Source organism: Mercenaria mercenaria, chromosome 10 (genome assembly GCF_021730395.1).
Source record: "Mercenaria mercenaria strain notata chromosome 10, MADL_Memer_1, whole genome shotgun sequence".
Classification (NCBI taxonomy): Eukaryota; Metazoa; Mollusca; class Bivalvia; order Venerida; family Veneridae; genus Mercenaria; species Mercenaria mercenaria.
Genome location: NC_069370.1, coordinates 78,906,590 through 78,925,122, shown reverse-complemented (window position 1 = coordinate 78,925,122; position 18,533 = coordinate 78,906,590). Strand labels below are relative to the sequence as shown.

The 18,533-nt window shown below is 35.7% G+C and overlaps 1 protein-coding gene across 2 annotated transcripts in view; it reads right to left on the bottom strand.

The window, feature by feature from the left end:
• Positions 1 to 339: 339 nt before the first annotated feature.
• LOC123560138 (long-chain-fatty-acid--CoA ligase 1-like) overlaps positions 340 to 18,533 on the bottom strand; it is a 56,636-nt gene continuing 38,442 nt past the window's right edge. For both annotated transcript variants that reach the window (XM_053516569.1, XM_053516568.1), the window contains exons 13-21: positions 14,464 to 14,614; positions 13,047 to 13,119; positions 9,723 to 9,811; positions 8,989 to 9,105; positions 8,340 to 8,393; positions 7,269 to 7,358; positions 6,300 to 6,401; positions 5,706 to 5,777; positions 340 to 5,039 (exon numbers count right to left, since the gene is read on the bottom strand). In XM_053516569.1, the coding sequence (XP_053372544.1) occupies positions 4,890 to 5,039; positions 5,706 to 5,777; positions 6,300 to 6,401; positions 7,269 to 7,358; positions 8,340 to 8,393; positions 8,989 to 9,105; positions 9,723 to 9,811; positions 13,047 to 13,119; positions 14,464 to 14,614 (898 nt within the window). In that variant the 3' untranslated portion in view covers positions 340 to 4,889. The remainder of the gene's footprint in view (positions 5,040 to 5,705; positions 5,778 to 6,299; positions 6,402 to 7,268; positions 7,359 to 8,339; positions 8,394 to 8,988; positions 9,106 to 9,722; positions 9,812 to 13,046; positions 13,120 to 14,463; positions 14,615 to 18,533) is intronic.

The window sequence follows — 18,533 nt, the reverse complement described above, 5'->3', positions numbered from 1 at the left end:
AATGAAATTTAATGTGATTTTACACAGAAAGATAGGTTCTATAACTGTGACTTATCTATATGGGAAGATCTTTCTGTATCTAATTATACTAATTTTCGAATGGCATTACTTCAACAGAATAGATTTTGTTATATTTTAGTACACTGATACATGTCATTGACCGGAATTAAAAGACTCGTATCAATCAGCACTGAATGATGGTAAAATTATCTCCTCCTTTTCACACTTCTTTTCAATAATTCTAAGATAATTAATTTGACTCTACAAAAGGAGAATGAGTACGACTTTACACAGTGAATGAGGACAACGAACGGAAAGGAATAACAGAAGAACCATAACTCTATCATAAATATTTATTACATTAGTGCTGTTATTGTTGTTTTTGTAATGGAAACATTTTTTGTACTTACTTTTTTCACATTTTATGATTTAAGGTAATAACATTATGGCCAAATGAAGAGAAATTTATGTAACATAACACAATGTCAGATAATACATGTCATAAACTGAAAAGCACAAACCATAACATTTTTTAAATAAATATAGAAGTATCTCCCGAATTGAACACAATAGGTACCATGAACTATATTAAAAGTACAATGTGTATTATTTATTACCATTATAACATTTTCAAGCAAGGCTTTTAGTGGTGATATAAATCGCATTAATGATGAAGAAATGCATGGAGGGGCACCTGGGGTCTTCCTCCACCTTCGAAGCTGGAATGTCGCCTGTATCGGTGCGACGTTAAACCCTACAAAAACAGAAACAAAACAAAATCACGATAAGCATAGTACTGGAATACGGTCAGGATCCAAAAGATTATAGTAAATTTGACAGCGACCACAATTAGGCTTAAAGATATTTTCGTCTAAAATACGTAAGAAGTACACATTTATAAAATTGCTAAACTAATTTACTCTATGATTTTGTATTCTGTTATTTTGTAGATCTCATGGGTGGATCCAGGAATTTGGTTTGAACGTGAAAAAGGATATGGACGTGAACTATGTGTATCTGTACGTGCGTTAGCTCATGAGTTCGATTCTGTCTGGACAATTTCTTTGACAAGCTCAAAGCAATCAAGTTTATATTTGGCATGAATGGTGCCCTAAATAAGGCAACATGTCGTGTGCAAACGACATGTTCTTGAGGGTGAAATACACTGTCAGATCTTGTTAGTGCCAAATTGAACAGTCTAATTTTTATTTTGCACATTTATATATCGCTGCCTCAGTAAGACAGATTGTCGCAAACAAACACAGGTCCGTATCACAAAGGACAATGTCACATTTATGAGTCAGATGTTTTTTTTTAGTTTTTCCAGACAATGACAGCGACGTGCATTGAGCAATTTATTTTAATGCCTCAGTAAGACAGTGTGTTGCGCGAAAACTCAAGGTCAAGGTCACACCTGTCATTTTAGAGCGTGTCAAAGCCATACCTTTGTCAAGCCCTGGGCAATCCTACTTTTAATTATCATAAACGTTTGTCTCAATGAGACGAGGTATCGTAGGCAAAAGATAGGGCCCAGTATTCAAGGTCAAGGCCACAGTCGAGGTCAAATATCCTAAGAGATCTTATCTAGGCCAAACCTTTGACATGCATTAAGCAATATTGTTTTATTTGGAAGAAATAAATACAACACTGACTGGACATAGGTCTTTATGTTAAAGGTCAATGTTACACTAATGAGTCAAAGTTCATGTATGATCGTGTTAGTGCTGTCAATACCTTGTACGGAGCTTTTGGTTTTAATTGGCTTAAATGTTTTAGGCATTGATTAACTCCCCCATATCTCTCATAAATGACAATTATCACATAACTGCCACATAAATCCCTTGTAATATGATAATGTATTTATCTATTTTTCCATATGCATGTTAATAGAATAATAAATTTCTACACAATGAGACTAAAATAAAGATTACTACTAACTCCCTGAAATAACAATAACCATATAACTCTAACCAGTGACAACTACCTCAGTTCTGATAAATGACAACTCAAACAACAATTCCTAACCCCGCTAAGAAATGAACTTGTAAAACGTATGTCCGGTAATTCTAACTTTTAACATATCAATAGCACACCAAAATATAGAAAACGAAGTAAGTAAGTACAATGTATACTTTATTTGTAAATTGAAAGCCTTTACCAAACTACGTATGCCGATATACAAAATAGGAAAAGCGAAGTATATATAAATCTTATTTAAATATCAAATTTATTATTTTAATTACCAAACTGAAATTTGTCCAGCAACAGTGTCAATAAATAACATGGTCTCTGATAGATGCATGTTTAAATTATTATTATTATTATTATTTATTATTATATAGAGACAAGTTTTTGGAAAATAATCACATTTATCAAATAATATTTTCATGTCAGGCAACTTTTCACGAGACGATAAAAACGTATTGCTCTGATATTGCAAGATTGAGTCCTTTGTAATAGGGTCTTTAGACCTTGTTTTAAATCGTACTATATACCGAACACATCTTCTATATGCCGAACACATCTTCACGTCATGTCGTAGTATGACTTTAATTAATGCACTTTACACAACAGTATGCTAATTTTCTTCTGCCAACCTAAGAACTTGTAGTTCGTATTCACTTGTATCTTTATTGTGTTTAATATTATGTCTATTGTTAAGGATGGAACACATTTTTGTTACAAATGTAATGTGATAATCAATTAATATGTATTCAGTTTGAAAACACTTTCCAGATTTCCCTAAGGAAAGATTTTTCAGCCAATTTTCTCCAAGTTTCCATTTGTTCTCCAAACTCTGAGAGGCTGTGCCAAAGTATTATTAATGACCTTCAATAAAATTTATAATGTCAACTTGGTAGCGTCCGTGACCTAGGTCTTTGAATTTCTTAACCCTCATAAATGTAGGTATGATCTCACACGGGGCGTTGAATTCGTCATGTGCGGAAGCCATCTAAGTTGCCTACGCAAGGTCGTTGGCTCTGCCCAGGTGCCCGCTCCTGATGAAATAATGTACAGAGGGGCATCTTGGGTCTTCCTCCACCATCAAAGCTTGGAAGTCGTCATATTACCTGTAATTGTGTTGGTGCGACGTTACACCCAACATAAAATAGTGCAAACTTGCTCAGCGTTTGAACTCTCATACTTTCCCTACATTTCCCTACTTGAGGTCAATAAACACCTATTATCTGGGCAAAGACCATCATTTGTGTTTTATCTCGAACAATAAAAAATTTGAGATTTCAGAAACTAGGTTAAAACAATAACATATGGGTGCAGATGTTAATAATTTGTTAAACATAAAATATTGTTACAACTTGCACTGATGTCAAGAAATATTGTTTCACATATCTAGCATATTTTCAAAAGAAGTCTAATTTAGTATCTACATAAAACTATAATAACTGTTATATAATGCACATAATTCGTTTATAATGTTGATAAACCTCATTTAAACGCTTTTTTGAAAAACAGCAAAATGAATATTAAACCTCATTAATTTAATGTGTACAGTTGTATAAGGAAAAAATAGTACATTTTATTTCACAATTATTTTCACCTGAAGGTTGTTACGCAATATTTAAGTGCAAATAAACTGAATTTCACTCTCTGTATTTTGTTAACAGAGGAATCCCATGATGGCTGGCACCTTGGTAATAACCACAGGCACTACTGATGAGAGGTTAGCAACCTTGAGGTGCTTTACTTCAGATCATCTGCAGGATCTAAATGTCACATGCAATGTCTGCAACAACCTTCACACAAACATTTTCAGGAGATGTTCAAGTATCCATTAAAAACGGTCTTCAAGCAAAATTTTAAGAAAAAAAATAGAGGCTATTGCATGAATGTCGTTTTACACTGAATTTACTGAAACAGTTGAATAAAATACTAAAACATTACTGCAAAAGACACAAATGTAAACTATTTCTATCACATGTTAGCTTAATAACATGTTAGCTAACTGAATTGGTAAATTTGAAAAGAGAGTTCTAAATCAACAAATTAAACGCTAACGTTTTGAGAATAGCTTCAAAACTCGGACAAACATTGGATCCAGTTAATATATAGAAGACACACCTACTTTTTTATACGTAAATAATTATCATTGCAATATATATCACTCACAGAATTATAAGTATAAACATATTTTTTCATTTCAAATATACAAAATGTTATTAAAAACAATGTTCTCTACATGAAACACTACAGAATAAACATCCTTGATTAAAAAGTCATATCTGTATAAATACAGTATATCTAAGACATGCTGTACTGATACAGGTAGGTGCAATCTTAGTACTAGTACATCTTTACAAACAAAATGTAACTGTATTGTATAAAACTGCTGTATTTGCATTATATGGTGGTCAATTTACTGGAATCTATATCTTCCTGCAAACAGTGTAAATATTTAGTGATTTCATTATAAGTAGCATGCTTGCAGTGTTAAGAATTCATGAAAAAAGAGTGTTTGTGTTTAAGGACATGGTGCCTGTTAATGTTCTTGAAAGAAACACTAATATACACTTCATTGGGAGATGATGTCTCTCCAATTTTCTTGGAAAAGGGGCATTTTCTAGATTTTCTCCTAAACAGGAAACCACAATTCATAATTCATGCAAGAATGATAAATGGTAGGTAATCAAAATGTAACCAATGGGAAATAAGTTCTGCTAGGTTGTATTCAAAATGGCAGCCGTGGATGGTAATTTATGCAAAAATGATAGTTTCTGCAATAACAACTAAGGGTGACAATTCATGCAAGAGTGATAATTTATGCAATACTGACATTTTTTGCAACAGTGATATACAAGACTGATATTTGTTTGCTAAATGTTTCTCCCCAAAAGGCAGCCATATGACCTGTTGATCCTTTCTTGTGTGATCTAACTGGAACTTCCTTGATGTTTCTTGTATAAAGCAGCAATGTCGTTCTTGAAGAAACTTCGCAGTTGTGGTCGCTTGTTTTTGAAAGTCGGTGTTAGCAGTCCATTCTCAACAGAAAATAATTCTGATCGCACAACAATGTCTTTGGTCTGCAAACATTCCAATTAAACATTACTTTCCTGATGATAACATTTCTTAACAGATTCACAGAATCGCATTTTTCTATGAAGAGAAAAATGAATATTATAATAGATGCTTCAGACAATTTCAATAAATTTTGATATAGAGAGGTTAACAACCAATTATATATACAAGTGTGTAGAAAAATACATTTGTTTATGACGAGTCGATCATTGAACAAACAATTGCCACATCAGTTCCTTCATCAATTTACCTCCTTACTGTGGACATTCAGGTCGAAAGAGCTAGAATACTTGTCTACAGTCAAATGCCTTGGGTTCAAATCCTAGCCACTCCCATTACATTGCAGTGAATCCTTGGGTAAGCCACTTTATCGTGAATGCCTCAGTCGACACAGCTGTAAATGGGTACCAGCAAAATTGCTGTTGGTAAGGTATGATTTGTTCAAACTGTTCTTACCATAGGTTCAGTCATACACTATGTTCATTTATGTACATTTTGCCTTTAGCTGAACGTGTTGTCCTCTTACTTACTGAGCCAAAAGAGTAGCCGCCTATGACAAAATTAATCTGTATGTTTCAAGATTGAAAAAAAGAACAACAGCCTTACACTTCTTTAAAAGGAGCATAAACAAAATGCCAAGAACAAATAATCACTGTAACTTGTAAACTTACTAATTCAAATCCCTTGAGCCCGGCTTCTCGTCCAATCTTTTGTATGTCAAGTAATATCATCGTCTTCACACTCTACAACATACAAATATATGTGTAAAAATTCCTCTGACATAACAACTAGATTCTCAACGTCTCACAAAATTTACGCAATTCCAACCAATAAAACTACCATAGACATTTCAAATTTGTTCAAATACAATCTTACAGAAGAACGAAAACAATTTGTTCATATTTCCACTTAATATAGAGGACAAGTAGTGAAACATGCTCATTTCCATGTGAATACGTTCTCTCATTAGGTAATTCGTCAATCTCTGGACGTAAACATAACTCAACACACACATGACTGAAAATGTGGAAGTTGCTCGTAATACGTAACTTGCCATTATGAGTGAGTGTACTGCCTTAAAGTAATTCATGTCTCTTGCTTTAACACAGGTATTCAGGTTTGTAGCAATTAGTATGTGGGTAGATCTAAAGAATATATTTATCTTAAGAGCTTCAACATATCTGTTTAAACATATATTGCTATTGCTTCATCTCAAATTATCAATTACAGTAGATTACCGATAAAACAGGCTTAATGTTACATACTTCACTTTTGCAGAGGTCCTGGAAACTGCCTGTGATCTTCTGTGATTTCGCCCAGGCCATCAACACCTCCTCATCTGGTACAATAACTGACATCACATAAGGCTGTGCGAAAAGACACCATAAATATGAGCCTGTCCAGCTGTATTGCCATGACATGAAATGTATTACGTGGCAACTACAGACAAATCTATATTAAGCAGTTAGGTAAGTGAGCAACACCATATGCCTGCTTAAAGCAGATAGCTGCATAAGATGAGTTAAATTTAGAACAAAAAGTCAAGTAAGGATGTTAGCTGACTGGCTGTTTAATTAAGGGAAGTGTTTGTTTAGTTTAATTATGCAGATAAAGGTAAACTATAGGTAAGCTTTATCTAATGGACAACATTAGCTACAAAGCTCTTGTGCGACAAACATGGTATCAAGTGGGCTTATTCTACCGCCTGGTACAACCCCTTTAAATACTGAGTGCCAATCAAGGGATCTACCAGTACCATTTTACTTGTCTTTGGTATGACGCGGCCAGTAATCGAACTCCACCTCACACTCAAGAGGACACCCTACCACTGAGCTATTGAGGCGACCCAATGTGATGTAAGTATAAATTTGAATAAAACTTATGCCGATTGTTTTCTTTTATTTTTTCATCTACGGTGATTACTAAACGTATTTCAGTGAATTAATGGAAACATAACTTGAACTATATTCTGTTTTTAGTAGTTCTTAATAACATCGTAAAATCATTTTTTAAAGAAAGTCTGTTTGTTTTGCTTTAAAGATCAAGACACCTTTCACTCATGAAACCATACTTTACATTTTCATTTTGCTCTATCAGTGGTAAAATATCTTATCTCAGTGACTCTCATACACTGAAACAAACAAAATTCCTATACATGTGTGTTTATCTTTTTCAAAAAGGGTAGATGTACTTTTGAAGGTATGCTTTTTTCAAAGAAATGCAATATTTCTCACCTGAAGACTGTCTCCCTCAACAAACGCCTGTGCTACAAACGAACTTCTTATGTACACAAGTTCCACTTTCTCTGGGGCAACATACTCTCCCTGAAAAAAAGAACGATAGCATGTCAAATGCATTCAAAACTTGAGAAGTAAATATTCATGCATTCCCACTGGCAATAAAGTGACACACTCTAGGGACATATTTGAAAACCTTTAACCCTAAAATCTTATATGAAACAAGAGCTGTCACTAATGGTGACAAATGCCCCCGCAGCGCCTTGACCTTTGACCTGGTGACCTTGACCCTAAAGTCAATAGAGGTCGTGTACTCAATAAGTACTATTAGCATGTGAAGTTTGAAGGTCCTGGTTGCAATGGTTCACGAGTAAAGTGCCTTTATGCAAAATTATCATTGCCCCCTGTGACCTTGACCTTTGACTTGGTGACCCCAAAGTCAGTAGGGGTCGTTACTCAATAAGTACTATCAGCATGTGAAAGTTGATGGTCCTGGGTGCAGTGGTTCGCAAGTTGGCTCCTGTGACCTTGAACTTTGACCTGGTGACCTCAAAGTCAGTAGGGATCGTGCACTCAGTAAGTACTATCAGCATATGAAGTTTAAAGGTCCTGGGTGCAGTGGTTCGCGAGTAAATTGCCTTCATGCAAAAAGTTAAAATTGGTCCCTGTGACCTTGACCTTTGACCTCAAAGTCAGTAGGGATCGTGTACTCAATGAGTACTATCAGCATGTGAAGTTTGAAGGTCCTGGGTGCAGTGGTTCGCGAGTAAAGTGCCTTCATGCAAAAGGTTAACATTAGCCCTTGCGACCTCTACCTTTGACCTTGTGATCCCAAAGTCAGTAGGGGTCGTGTACTCAATAAGTTCTATCAGCATGTGAAGTTTGAAGGTCCTGAGTGCAGTGATTCACGAGTTAATTGCCTTCATGCAAAAAGTTAACGTTGTGACGAACGAACGATCGAACGAACGGATGGACAGTTGAAAACTAATATGCCCCCGAATGAAATTTGATATGCCTTCCTTCGGGGGCATAAAAAGCAGAGTGGACAGGGCTAATTAAATACTTTACCTGCGACAGCTTGAAAAGATTTTTCTTTCTGTCAATGATGATAAGAGTTCCATTCTGAAATGAAAACGAAGAAACAATTTAAACAGGTTTCATTAAACTTCAAATGACTAATATTTCTATAAAGTTTTGATTCTTTTTGAGATACGTGTGAAACAAATTTCAATGTTTTCGAGATCATTTTTATGCAGCCAGGACCATTGTTTGAATCTATGGTCAAACTCTAACAAAAAGTAATTTACCATATAAAATTGTGCTATTTCAGATATAATTTTCAAAATAAACACGAACGTTTCTAGACGGAAAGAAGTGCATACAGGGACAGGTGCCAGGTGATTAACAAAAAACTCACGAGCAAAATTATTTACGACGTGATCATTGATAGAATATTTCCCCCGCCCTCGTCGAACTCCTGACATGCATTCAATCTGATTCTAGTTAAAACCTTCACGTTAAATGCTAAACAAGCAAAAAGAATTATGGAAGTCGACCTGCAGTTCGCGCTAAGTTCAACATTAGACAAGTACCTGATGTATTTCATTGTCAAAAATCAAGATTCGTTAAAACTGATAACCTTACTCTAAGCACGATTAATTTCATCAAATGCTAATTTTGTACTAATTAACCAATATAATTGATTTCCAACACTTACAGGTAACCATTGCCCAATGTCGCCTGTGTGCAACCAGCCATCTTTGTCAAATGTTTCTGAAGTTTTCACAGGATCTTTGTAGTACCCGCTGGAAATTGTTACTCCTTTGGCACAGACCTATAATTGTCGAATTATAAATAACATAGTACTGATCGTAACAATTAAATCTGTTTTAAATTTTGCACCTAGACAAAACGTCATAAAATGTTTCCGTTCCATTCGCTCACACAATAACTTTGGGTGTTTTTTTAATTAAAGACAAGATCTTGCAAAAATAAGTCTCATAATATTAAAATGGTTTCTGGAAGGTAACAAACCAGAGTTGTTATGCTTTAAGCCCAGATACCAAATAAAATGTACGAGTACCGAGCAACTGCTGTACATAAAACATCACCTAGGATATAAAAAAAACTACACTTAAACTTTCATTTATTAGAAACAACATTTTGTGTGTATGAATTCTGAAAACAGAGGTTATAAAGGATATCTAAATGCAAATGATGTCACAGTACGTGTCAAATGCCCCAAAAGAAAAGTGCCTTTGCCTGTGACCTTGACCTATGAGGTACAGACCTGTCTCCCTTTGTATTTTTTTAATTAAACCAAGACATAAAGTGTTTCAGACTGACGAACGAACTAACAAACTCGGATACAAACATACAGATGGGCAGTGGGATTATTTTATGTATCGCTTCAGGTTTGTTCAAAAATAGAAAGATAAGTAGGAAACAAACCTCTCCTTGGTTGTCTTTGGCAAAATAGCCGTATTCCGGAGCATCTAACAATTTGATGTAATTGTATGGTATAGGAGGTCCAACAGCACCTACAGCAAGATAAAGTCATCTGTATACATCATACATATATGAATGGCTTGCCGATCAACAGTTAAAACTGTTGCCCGTGTTCCGAAGCCCTTTAACTGCAAAATTAAGTGTTCAACTATAAACGAGTGGATTATAACTATACAGTCAATACAGCAAGCAGTGTATCTTTTAGCTAACTGACATTGTAACACTCAGAGTAACCAATACAGCGAGTGACCATCAGGACCAGAGTGAGTACTGATTTTAGCTAACTGTTTCAAATGATGCCTGCCGCTGGTAAGTCAATACATTTTAGTCAGGTAAGTTTTTAAACAGATGTCAAAAGAGGACACTAAATACAATACACCCTCCATTAATGACACCTACTCTAGAGAGTTATACTTTACACCCACCATTAATGACACCTAGTCTAGAGAGTTATACTTTAACCCCACCATTAATGACACCTAGTCTAGAGAGTTATACTTTACACCCTCCATTAATGACACCTACTCTGGAGAGTTATAATTTACACCCACCATTAATGACACCTACTCCAGAGAGTTATACTTTACACCCACCATTAATGACACCTACTCTAGAGAGTTATACTTTACACCCTCCATTAATGACACCTACTCTAGAGAGTTATACTTTGCACCCACCATTAATGACACCTACTCTAGAGTCTAGAGAGTTATACTTTGCACCCACCATTAATGACACCTACTCCAGAGAGTTATACTTTACACCCTCCATTAATGACACCTACTCTAGAGAGTTATACTTTACACCCACCATTAATGACACCTAGTCTAGAGATTTATACTTTACACCCACCATTAATGACACCTACTCCAGAGAGTTATACTTTACACCCACCATTAATGACACCTACTCTAGAGAGTTATACTTTACACCCACCATTAATGACACCTACTCTAGAGAGTTATACTTTACACCCACCATTAATGACACCTAGTCTAGAGAGTTATACTTTACACCCTCCGTTAATGACACCTACACTAGAGAGTTGTACTTTACACCCACCGTTAATGACACCTACTCTAGAGAGTTATACTTTACACCCTCCGTTAATGACATCTACTCCAGAGAGTTATACTTTACACCATCCGTTAATGTCACCTTCGAATATCAAACCCTCTCTGGAGAGTTATGATTTACACCCTCCGTTTATGACACGACCGTAGAGTAATATGAGATTATTTTTATTTGGTGTAGGTGCAGACTGAAATAGACTGTGACTCAATGCAGACTTGGAGTGCCGGTATAAATTACAGACTCCGGTACATACCGGATTAACTAAATTTGAACGAAAATATCTTAAATGTATATATTTTGTAACCATGGTGATACTAACCCTAACCTTTAGTCAGTATTTTATGCATATTGTACACTAAATGCGTGCGGACATGCAAAAGTTTTTGCATATTTTTGCCGTGCGCTACAATTGATAATCACTTTCGGGCATGCGCAGAAGACCGCTCGTACTCTGCAATGAGTTACATCGATTGAAATATCCGGCTCGAGAGCCGGATATTCGCATTTGCATTTGCAGCCAGTGATAGAAATGTTTTCTTGCATGCCATTTTCATGAAACAATAGTAAAGATAAAATCAAACGAATGGCTTTCTTTATTGCACTTTTTTCTTGCAGTATTGTATTTAAACAAAGCGCGGGAAATCAACGTTCGTAAACAGGAAAGACGCCATGACGTTTCGAAGACAACAACGATGTTAAGTTCCGTTTTTTAATAGGTCAGAGACCACCAATTTAAAAAAAAGTACAGGGAACTTACTGGGACTGAGGTAGATGTATTCCTGGGAATAAGGTAGCGCTTGTGCATTCTGATTTGTCAGTCATGTAAACAAACCCAAGAAGTGATTATCTTTTTCAAAATAGAATATTTTTACTGAATTTACAGTATTTCAATATACATTTTGACCAAATTTGCTACATTTTATGTGTATAGAAAAAAGTTTCATTAAATGAATTTCTCCCGCCATGACAACGATGTAAACAGGGGGACATATCATTCACACGAAAATTAATTAGATAAAGTATCACTATTCGTATGGTTTTCGTCCGATATTTTGGTGGGACTAAGAAAAACAAGAGGACCATGATGGTCCTGAATCGGTCACCTGTCCCCACATGACCCAGTTTTGAACTGAGTATGACGTCGATTTTTTCTATTATTTGACACAGTGACCTAGTTTTTGAGCTCATGTGACCCAGTTTTGAAGACCTAGATATCATCAAGATAAAAATTCTGACCAATTTTCATGAAGATCCATTGAAAAATATGGCCTCTAGAGAGGTCACAAGGTTTTTCTATTTTTTGACCTAAAGACCTAGTTTTTGAAGGCAAGGAACCAAGTTTTGAACTTGACCTAGAAATTATCAATGTAAACGTTCTCGCCAATTTTCTCATGAAAAATATAGCCTCTAGAGAGGTCAGAGGGTTTTTCTATTTTTAGACCTACTGACTTAGTTTTCAAGCTAAATATTCTGACTAATTTTCATGAAGATCCATTGAAAAATATGGCCTCTAGAGATATCAAAATGTTTTTCGTATTTTAGACCTACTGACCTAGTTTTAAACTTGACCTAGATATCATCAAGATAAACATTCAGACCAACTTTCATACAGATCCCATAAAAAATATTGCCTCTAGAGAGGCCACAAGGTTTTTCTATTATTTGACCTAATGACATAGTTTTTAAAGGCACGTGACCCAGTTTCAAACTTGAACTAGATATTATCAATGTAAACATTCTGACCAATTTTCATTTTTCTTAATTCTTAATTATTTCTATAATTGAATAATAAATAATCTGAAAGGTGATATTGTCTTATCAGTACTAAGTCAATTGTCTTACATTATATGAACAACACTGTCTATGTACTAAAATGCGATGTGAAAACACAACCGCAAAAATAGCAAGATACCTGGCAGGCATGATACTTGTCAATACAACATAAACCAGTATCAACATTTGATTACTGATAAAACTTATCAAAAATGTTATTTCATTCAAGATTCCTCATATTTAAGGTTGTCTGTCACATGTTTCAACAAATGCTGACTTTCATTTCAGTTTTCCATAGAAAGTGTCGGCTACGCAGAAAGATGCGCATAAAAAACTATAGGAATTCCCTTTAAGTGCAACAACGTTTGTACAACAGTTATGATTGTTTTCAAATTTTGCAGTGTACAGCAACAGTCGTACCTGCATGATAATCCCCTGGTACTCCCATTGTGAGACCTGCAACCGACTCCGTCTGACCGTACGCTTCTAAGATCTGTAATGCATACACCATTTATATGATTTTGAGTTCAATCTCATGTCTGAGAATCACTCACTTAATCTTGCCATTATTATAGTTTTAAGTGGGAAACATATGTGCCAAGTAATATTAAAATCCCTTCATGGATGGTAGAGTTATGGTCCGGACAGGAAAAAAAGCCCTGTTGACCTTTGACCTCTAATTGTGACCTTGACCTTTGAGTCAGGGGTCCGGGATTTCCGCACGACACGTCGTCTCATTATTGGGAACATTTGTGCCAAGTGATATTAAAATCCCTTAATGAATGACAGAAGTATGGACCGGACACGAAACAGACCCTGTTCATGCCATGTTAACATCTGGCAGATAAGTGTGGTTAGGGTTCTGAAGGTCGTGCATGACACATTGTCTTACTATGAGGTTCAATTGTGCCAAATAATATTAAAATCCCTTCATGGATGGCACAGTTATGGACCGGACAGGAAAAAAACCCTGTTGACATTTGACCTCCAATTGTGACCTTGACCTTTAAGCTAAGGGTCCGGAGTTTGCGCAAGACACGTTGTCTCATCAGGGGAAACATTTTTGTCAAGTAATATTAAAATCCCTTGATGGATGACAGAGTTATGGACCGGACACGAAATTGTGGACGGAAGGAATGACGGACGGAAAAGCGCATTCCTATAGTCCCCGAAACTGGTTTTCAACCAGTAGGGAACTAACAAACAATGCAAGTCACATACTTTAAAATCAGGTATTTTCACAAGGCTAAAATTGCGCAATATTTGGAAATTAGAACTGGTTTGTGTGGAAAAATGTTCGCGAAGTATGGCAACGTTTTGAATCATATACAGCTATTTACAACAAAAATAACACTTCACGAGTATTTACCTGTATGAATAAAGATGAATAAAGGAAACATATCTCTAGCGAAACTTTCTTATTTTCCAATAAAAAAGGTCGCTTTCCACACAACCTACCGATTTTCCAGTTATAAAGGAAATCACTTACGACACAACTTGCTAATTTTCCTGTAATAAAGGAGATCAATTTCCACACAATCAATTGATTTTCCAGTAATTAAAGAGATCACTTACCACACAAAGTACTGGCTTTCCAGTTATTAAAAGATCACTTACTACACAAACTATTGATTTTCCAGTTATCAAAAGATCACTTACCACACAAACTACTGATTTACCAGTAATAAAGGGGGTCACTTACCACACGACCCGCCGATTTTGCAGTAACAAAGGAGATCACTTAGATCTACCACACAACATACTGATATTTTAGTAATAAAGGGGATCACTTACCAAACAACCCGATGATTTTTCAGTAATAAAGGAGATCACTTACCATGCATCCAAGAGCACATCTAAAGAAGGTGAGAACTTTAGCTTCAAGTGGTGCTGACCCCGTTGAAATATACTCCACTCGACCACCAAACAACGCCTGGATCTTCTGGAACACAATCTTGTCCCAAATACTGTTCCGTCTTATTACATATCTGTGTAATGTATACAAAACTAAACTTAGCTTAGAATCTAATGTTGTCCCTTGTGTGTTTCATAATATATTTGAACGCCATATGCAATATGTACGGAAGAGCATCAGTACTAGCTGTATGCTATTTATTAGGGAATCGATCCTATATTTCAAAAGTATTTTATGGAAATGATCTCTAGGTGACCCTCTACCAAAATTGCCTTAGCCATTCTGTTTCGGTTAAAAGCAAGTTCCTCTAACAAGTTAGTTCAGATCATCCCTCCTTGGGTCAAATATGGCCCTGCCATTTGGTCATATGGTTTACATAGACTTGTTTAGGAAAAACTTTGGCCAACTCTGTATTGAAACAGCTGAAAAAATTTCAAATTGTTCAGAATAATGTCCAGTTTGTAAAGAAATTTTATATTTATTTGTTTTAGTTTGCATGCTTCCTGAAAGCTTTGAGTATGAAAACATGTCTTTTTTGTTGGGGGTCTCTTTTTATCAATTTACAATGTTTGATTTGTGTTTTACATGTTTACTTCTTGAGAGCAGGCAGCTACATAATGGAAGGTCAACAAAACCAGTACTCTTGAAAAGCAAGAAAGAAACACCAGAAAATATGAAAAGACAGAAGAACAAGGGAACTTGAATAAAAAAAAACTTTTAAAGATAGGAATTCAGGATTTACTTGGAAACTAAATTTATTTTGAGAACATCAGTGATTGACTAAGCTCTGTTACTTTAAGAGATAAAGTACTATTATCACATTTGGTTTTGTTATGCTCATAAAACATACTAAAGTTTCATTAATCTTGTTTTCTGGTTTATTTTGTAAAGGTTGTATACTAATTAACATAGTTATATTTAAGTAATATTTTTTAGAGAATGTTTTGTTATACCCCCATGTAGTAAGCTTGTCTGTCTTTCGGTCCGTTGGTTTTTATGATTTCCGGATGATAACTCATGAAAAGCTTGACCGATTTAAATATTTTTTGGTACACAGGTGTAACATCAGAAAATACAGGTCAAGTTCGACTTTGGGGTCAGTAGGTCAAAGGTCAAGGTCACATTAACCCTGAACAGGTTTCTGGATGATAACTTACAAACGCTTTGGCCTAGGATCATAGCTTTTATAACACAGGTGTAACATGATAAAATGCAGGTTGTTTGAATCTGAGGTCAGTAGATCAAAGGTCAAGGTCACAGTGACCCTGAACAGTTGAACCGTTTCCGAATGATAACTTGAGACCTTCAGCCTAGGATGATAAAGTTTGGTACACAGGTGTCACATCATGAAATACAGGTCAAGTTTTACTTTGAGGTCAGTAGGTCAAGGTCACAAGAAAGTGCTGCTTTGACACTGGCTTAGTTCTGTGATAAGGCCATATTGTGGGGGTATAATTCGTCACTCCTGTGACAACTCTAGTGTTAAGCTCACCTGAGCACAAAGTGCTCAAGGTGAGCTTCTGTGATCGCCCTGTGTCCGTCGTCGTCCGTTCGTCCGTCCGTCCGTCGTCAACAACTGTTAACACTCTAGAGGTCACAATTTTGACCTAATCTTAATGAAACTTGGTCAGAATGTTACCCTCAATAAAATCCTGGACGAGTTCGATATTGGGTCATCTGGGTCAAAAACTAGGTCACCAGTACAAATCAAAGGAAAAGCTTGTTAACACTCTAGACGTCACAATTTGGCCCAATCTTAATGAAACTTGGTCAGAATGTTACCCTTAATAAAATCTTGGACGAGTTCGATATTGGGTCATCTTGGATTAAAAACTAGGTCACCAGGCCAGGACAAAGAAAAAGCTTGTTATCACTCTGGATGTCACAATTTTGGCCCAATCTTAATGAAACTTGGTCAGAATGTTACCCATAATAAAATCTTGGACGAGTTCAATATTGGGTCATATAGGTTCAAAAACTAGGTCAAATCAAACGAAAAGCTTGTTAACATTGTAGAGGTCATATTTAAGACTATATCTTCATGAAACTTGGGTCAGAATGTTAATCTTGATGATCTCAAGGTCCAGTTTGAATCTGGGTCATGTAGGGTCAAAAACTAGGTCAAATCAAAGGAAAAGCTAGTTAACATTCTAGAGGCCACATTTATGACCATATCTTAATGAAACTTGGTCAAAATGTTAATCTTGATGATCCATAGGTCAATTTTAAATCTGGGTCAGGTGGGGTCAAAAACTAGGTCACCAGGTTAAATCAAGGGAAAAGCTTGTTAACACTAGAGGTAACAATTTTGGCCCAATCTTAATGAAACTTGGTAAAATGTTACCCTCAATAAAATCTTGGATGAGTTTTATATTGGGTCATCTAAGGTCAAAAACTAGGTCACCAGGTCAAATCAAAGGAAAAGCTTGTTAACACTGTAGTAGCCACATTTATGACCATATCTTAATGAAACTTGGTCAGAATGTTAATCTTGATGATCTATAGGTTAAGTTTAAATCTGGGTCAGGTGGAATCAAAAACTAGGTCACTAGGTCAAATCAAAGGAAAAGCTTGTTAACACTCTAGAGGCCACATTTATGACTGTATCTTCATGAAACTTAATCAGAATGTTAATCTTAATGATCTTTAAGTCAAGTTTAAATCTGAGTCATGTGGGGTCAAACACTAGGTCACCGGGTCAAATCAAAGGAAAAGCTAGCTAACACTTTAGAGGCTGCATTTATGATCTTATCTTAATGAAACTTGGTCAGAATGTTGATCTTGATGATCTTTAGGTTAATAGGTCTGGTGAGCGATACAGGGCCTTCATGGCCCACTTGTTTATTTGTTCTTGTTGCAAGAGAAATGGTACATTGTAGAATACAGATTACAGCAAGTCACATTTTCTATATTTTGACAATACTTATTTCAGAGCCTGACAAAAACATCCAGTACTGTTATTAAAGGTTGTTATTCACAGTTCAGCTATGTTTCATGTATGGATAAAACAAATTATGTGATCGGTGATCATTATAAATATGTATATAGATAAAACTTAAACATGTGGTCAGTTTATTCAATAAATAAAGTGTGATGCAAGTCTTGGTAATGTGTATATAAACGCGAAATTAGGATTTGTTTTACCAAGCATTGGTACTAAGAGCGAGTAATTTCAGAATTACAATTAACACAAATAGAAAAAAAATCAAGCCTGCACAAGAACGCTAATATGTATCCCTAGTCTGAGCTCTTACCCTGCCGTGGTGCAAATAGATTGTTACATGTGTGTCTGTCTGTTACAGTCTTGTTAACAGTGAGTTGCTATCTAGTAGCTTTTCAGTTTGTATGATTTTTAGCTCACCTGAGAACAATGTGAGCTGATGTGATCACCCTAAGTCTGTCATTGTGCTCCTCAACAATTTGCCTGTTAACACCCAAGTAGACAGTTTTTTGTTTTTTTTTGTGTTAAAGGGAAGAAAGAGTTGAAGTCTGATCGATTCCCGATTGAGGCAGTGCCTTATTTCATTATAATTCGACATTTCGAGTTACTAAGTCGAAAGTTCAAGTTACTAATTCGAAATATCGAGTTACAATGTCAAATTTTCGTTTTAATAAGTCGAAATTTCGAGTTACTAACTACAATAGTTAACGTTGATGTATAGGTCCAGACCAAGATTAGGTACCTTGTGTATCAATCGGGTAGCCCTACAGGGTCATATCATTAAGATGACCGTGCAGAGTTTGCTCATAAAAATATAACTATTTAAACCATGAATAAATCTGGAGGGTGTTCGACCTAGTTTGAGCCCATATGGTAAGGAAATGTAGAAATACCCTACATAAATGTGTAGTAGTGAGTCTGACCAAGATTGGGTACCTGGATAGATCTAGACTTTGAGGAGAGGTCATAGAAGGTGACCGGGAAGTATTCAAACTTAGAATGATTCTCTATTTTGTCAATATCTGGAAGGTTTTCGAACTAGTGAGCCCCT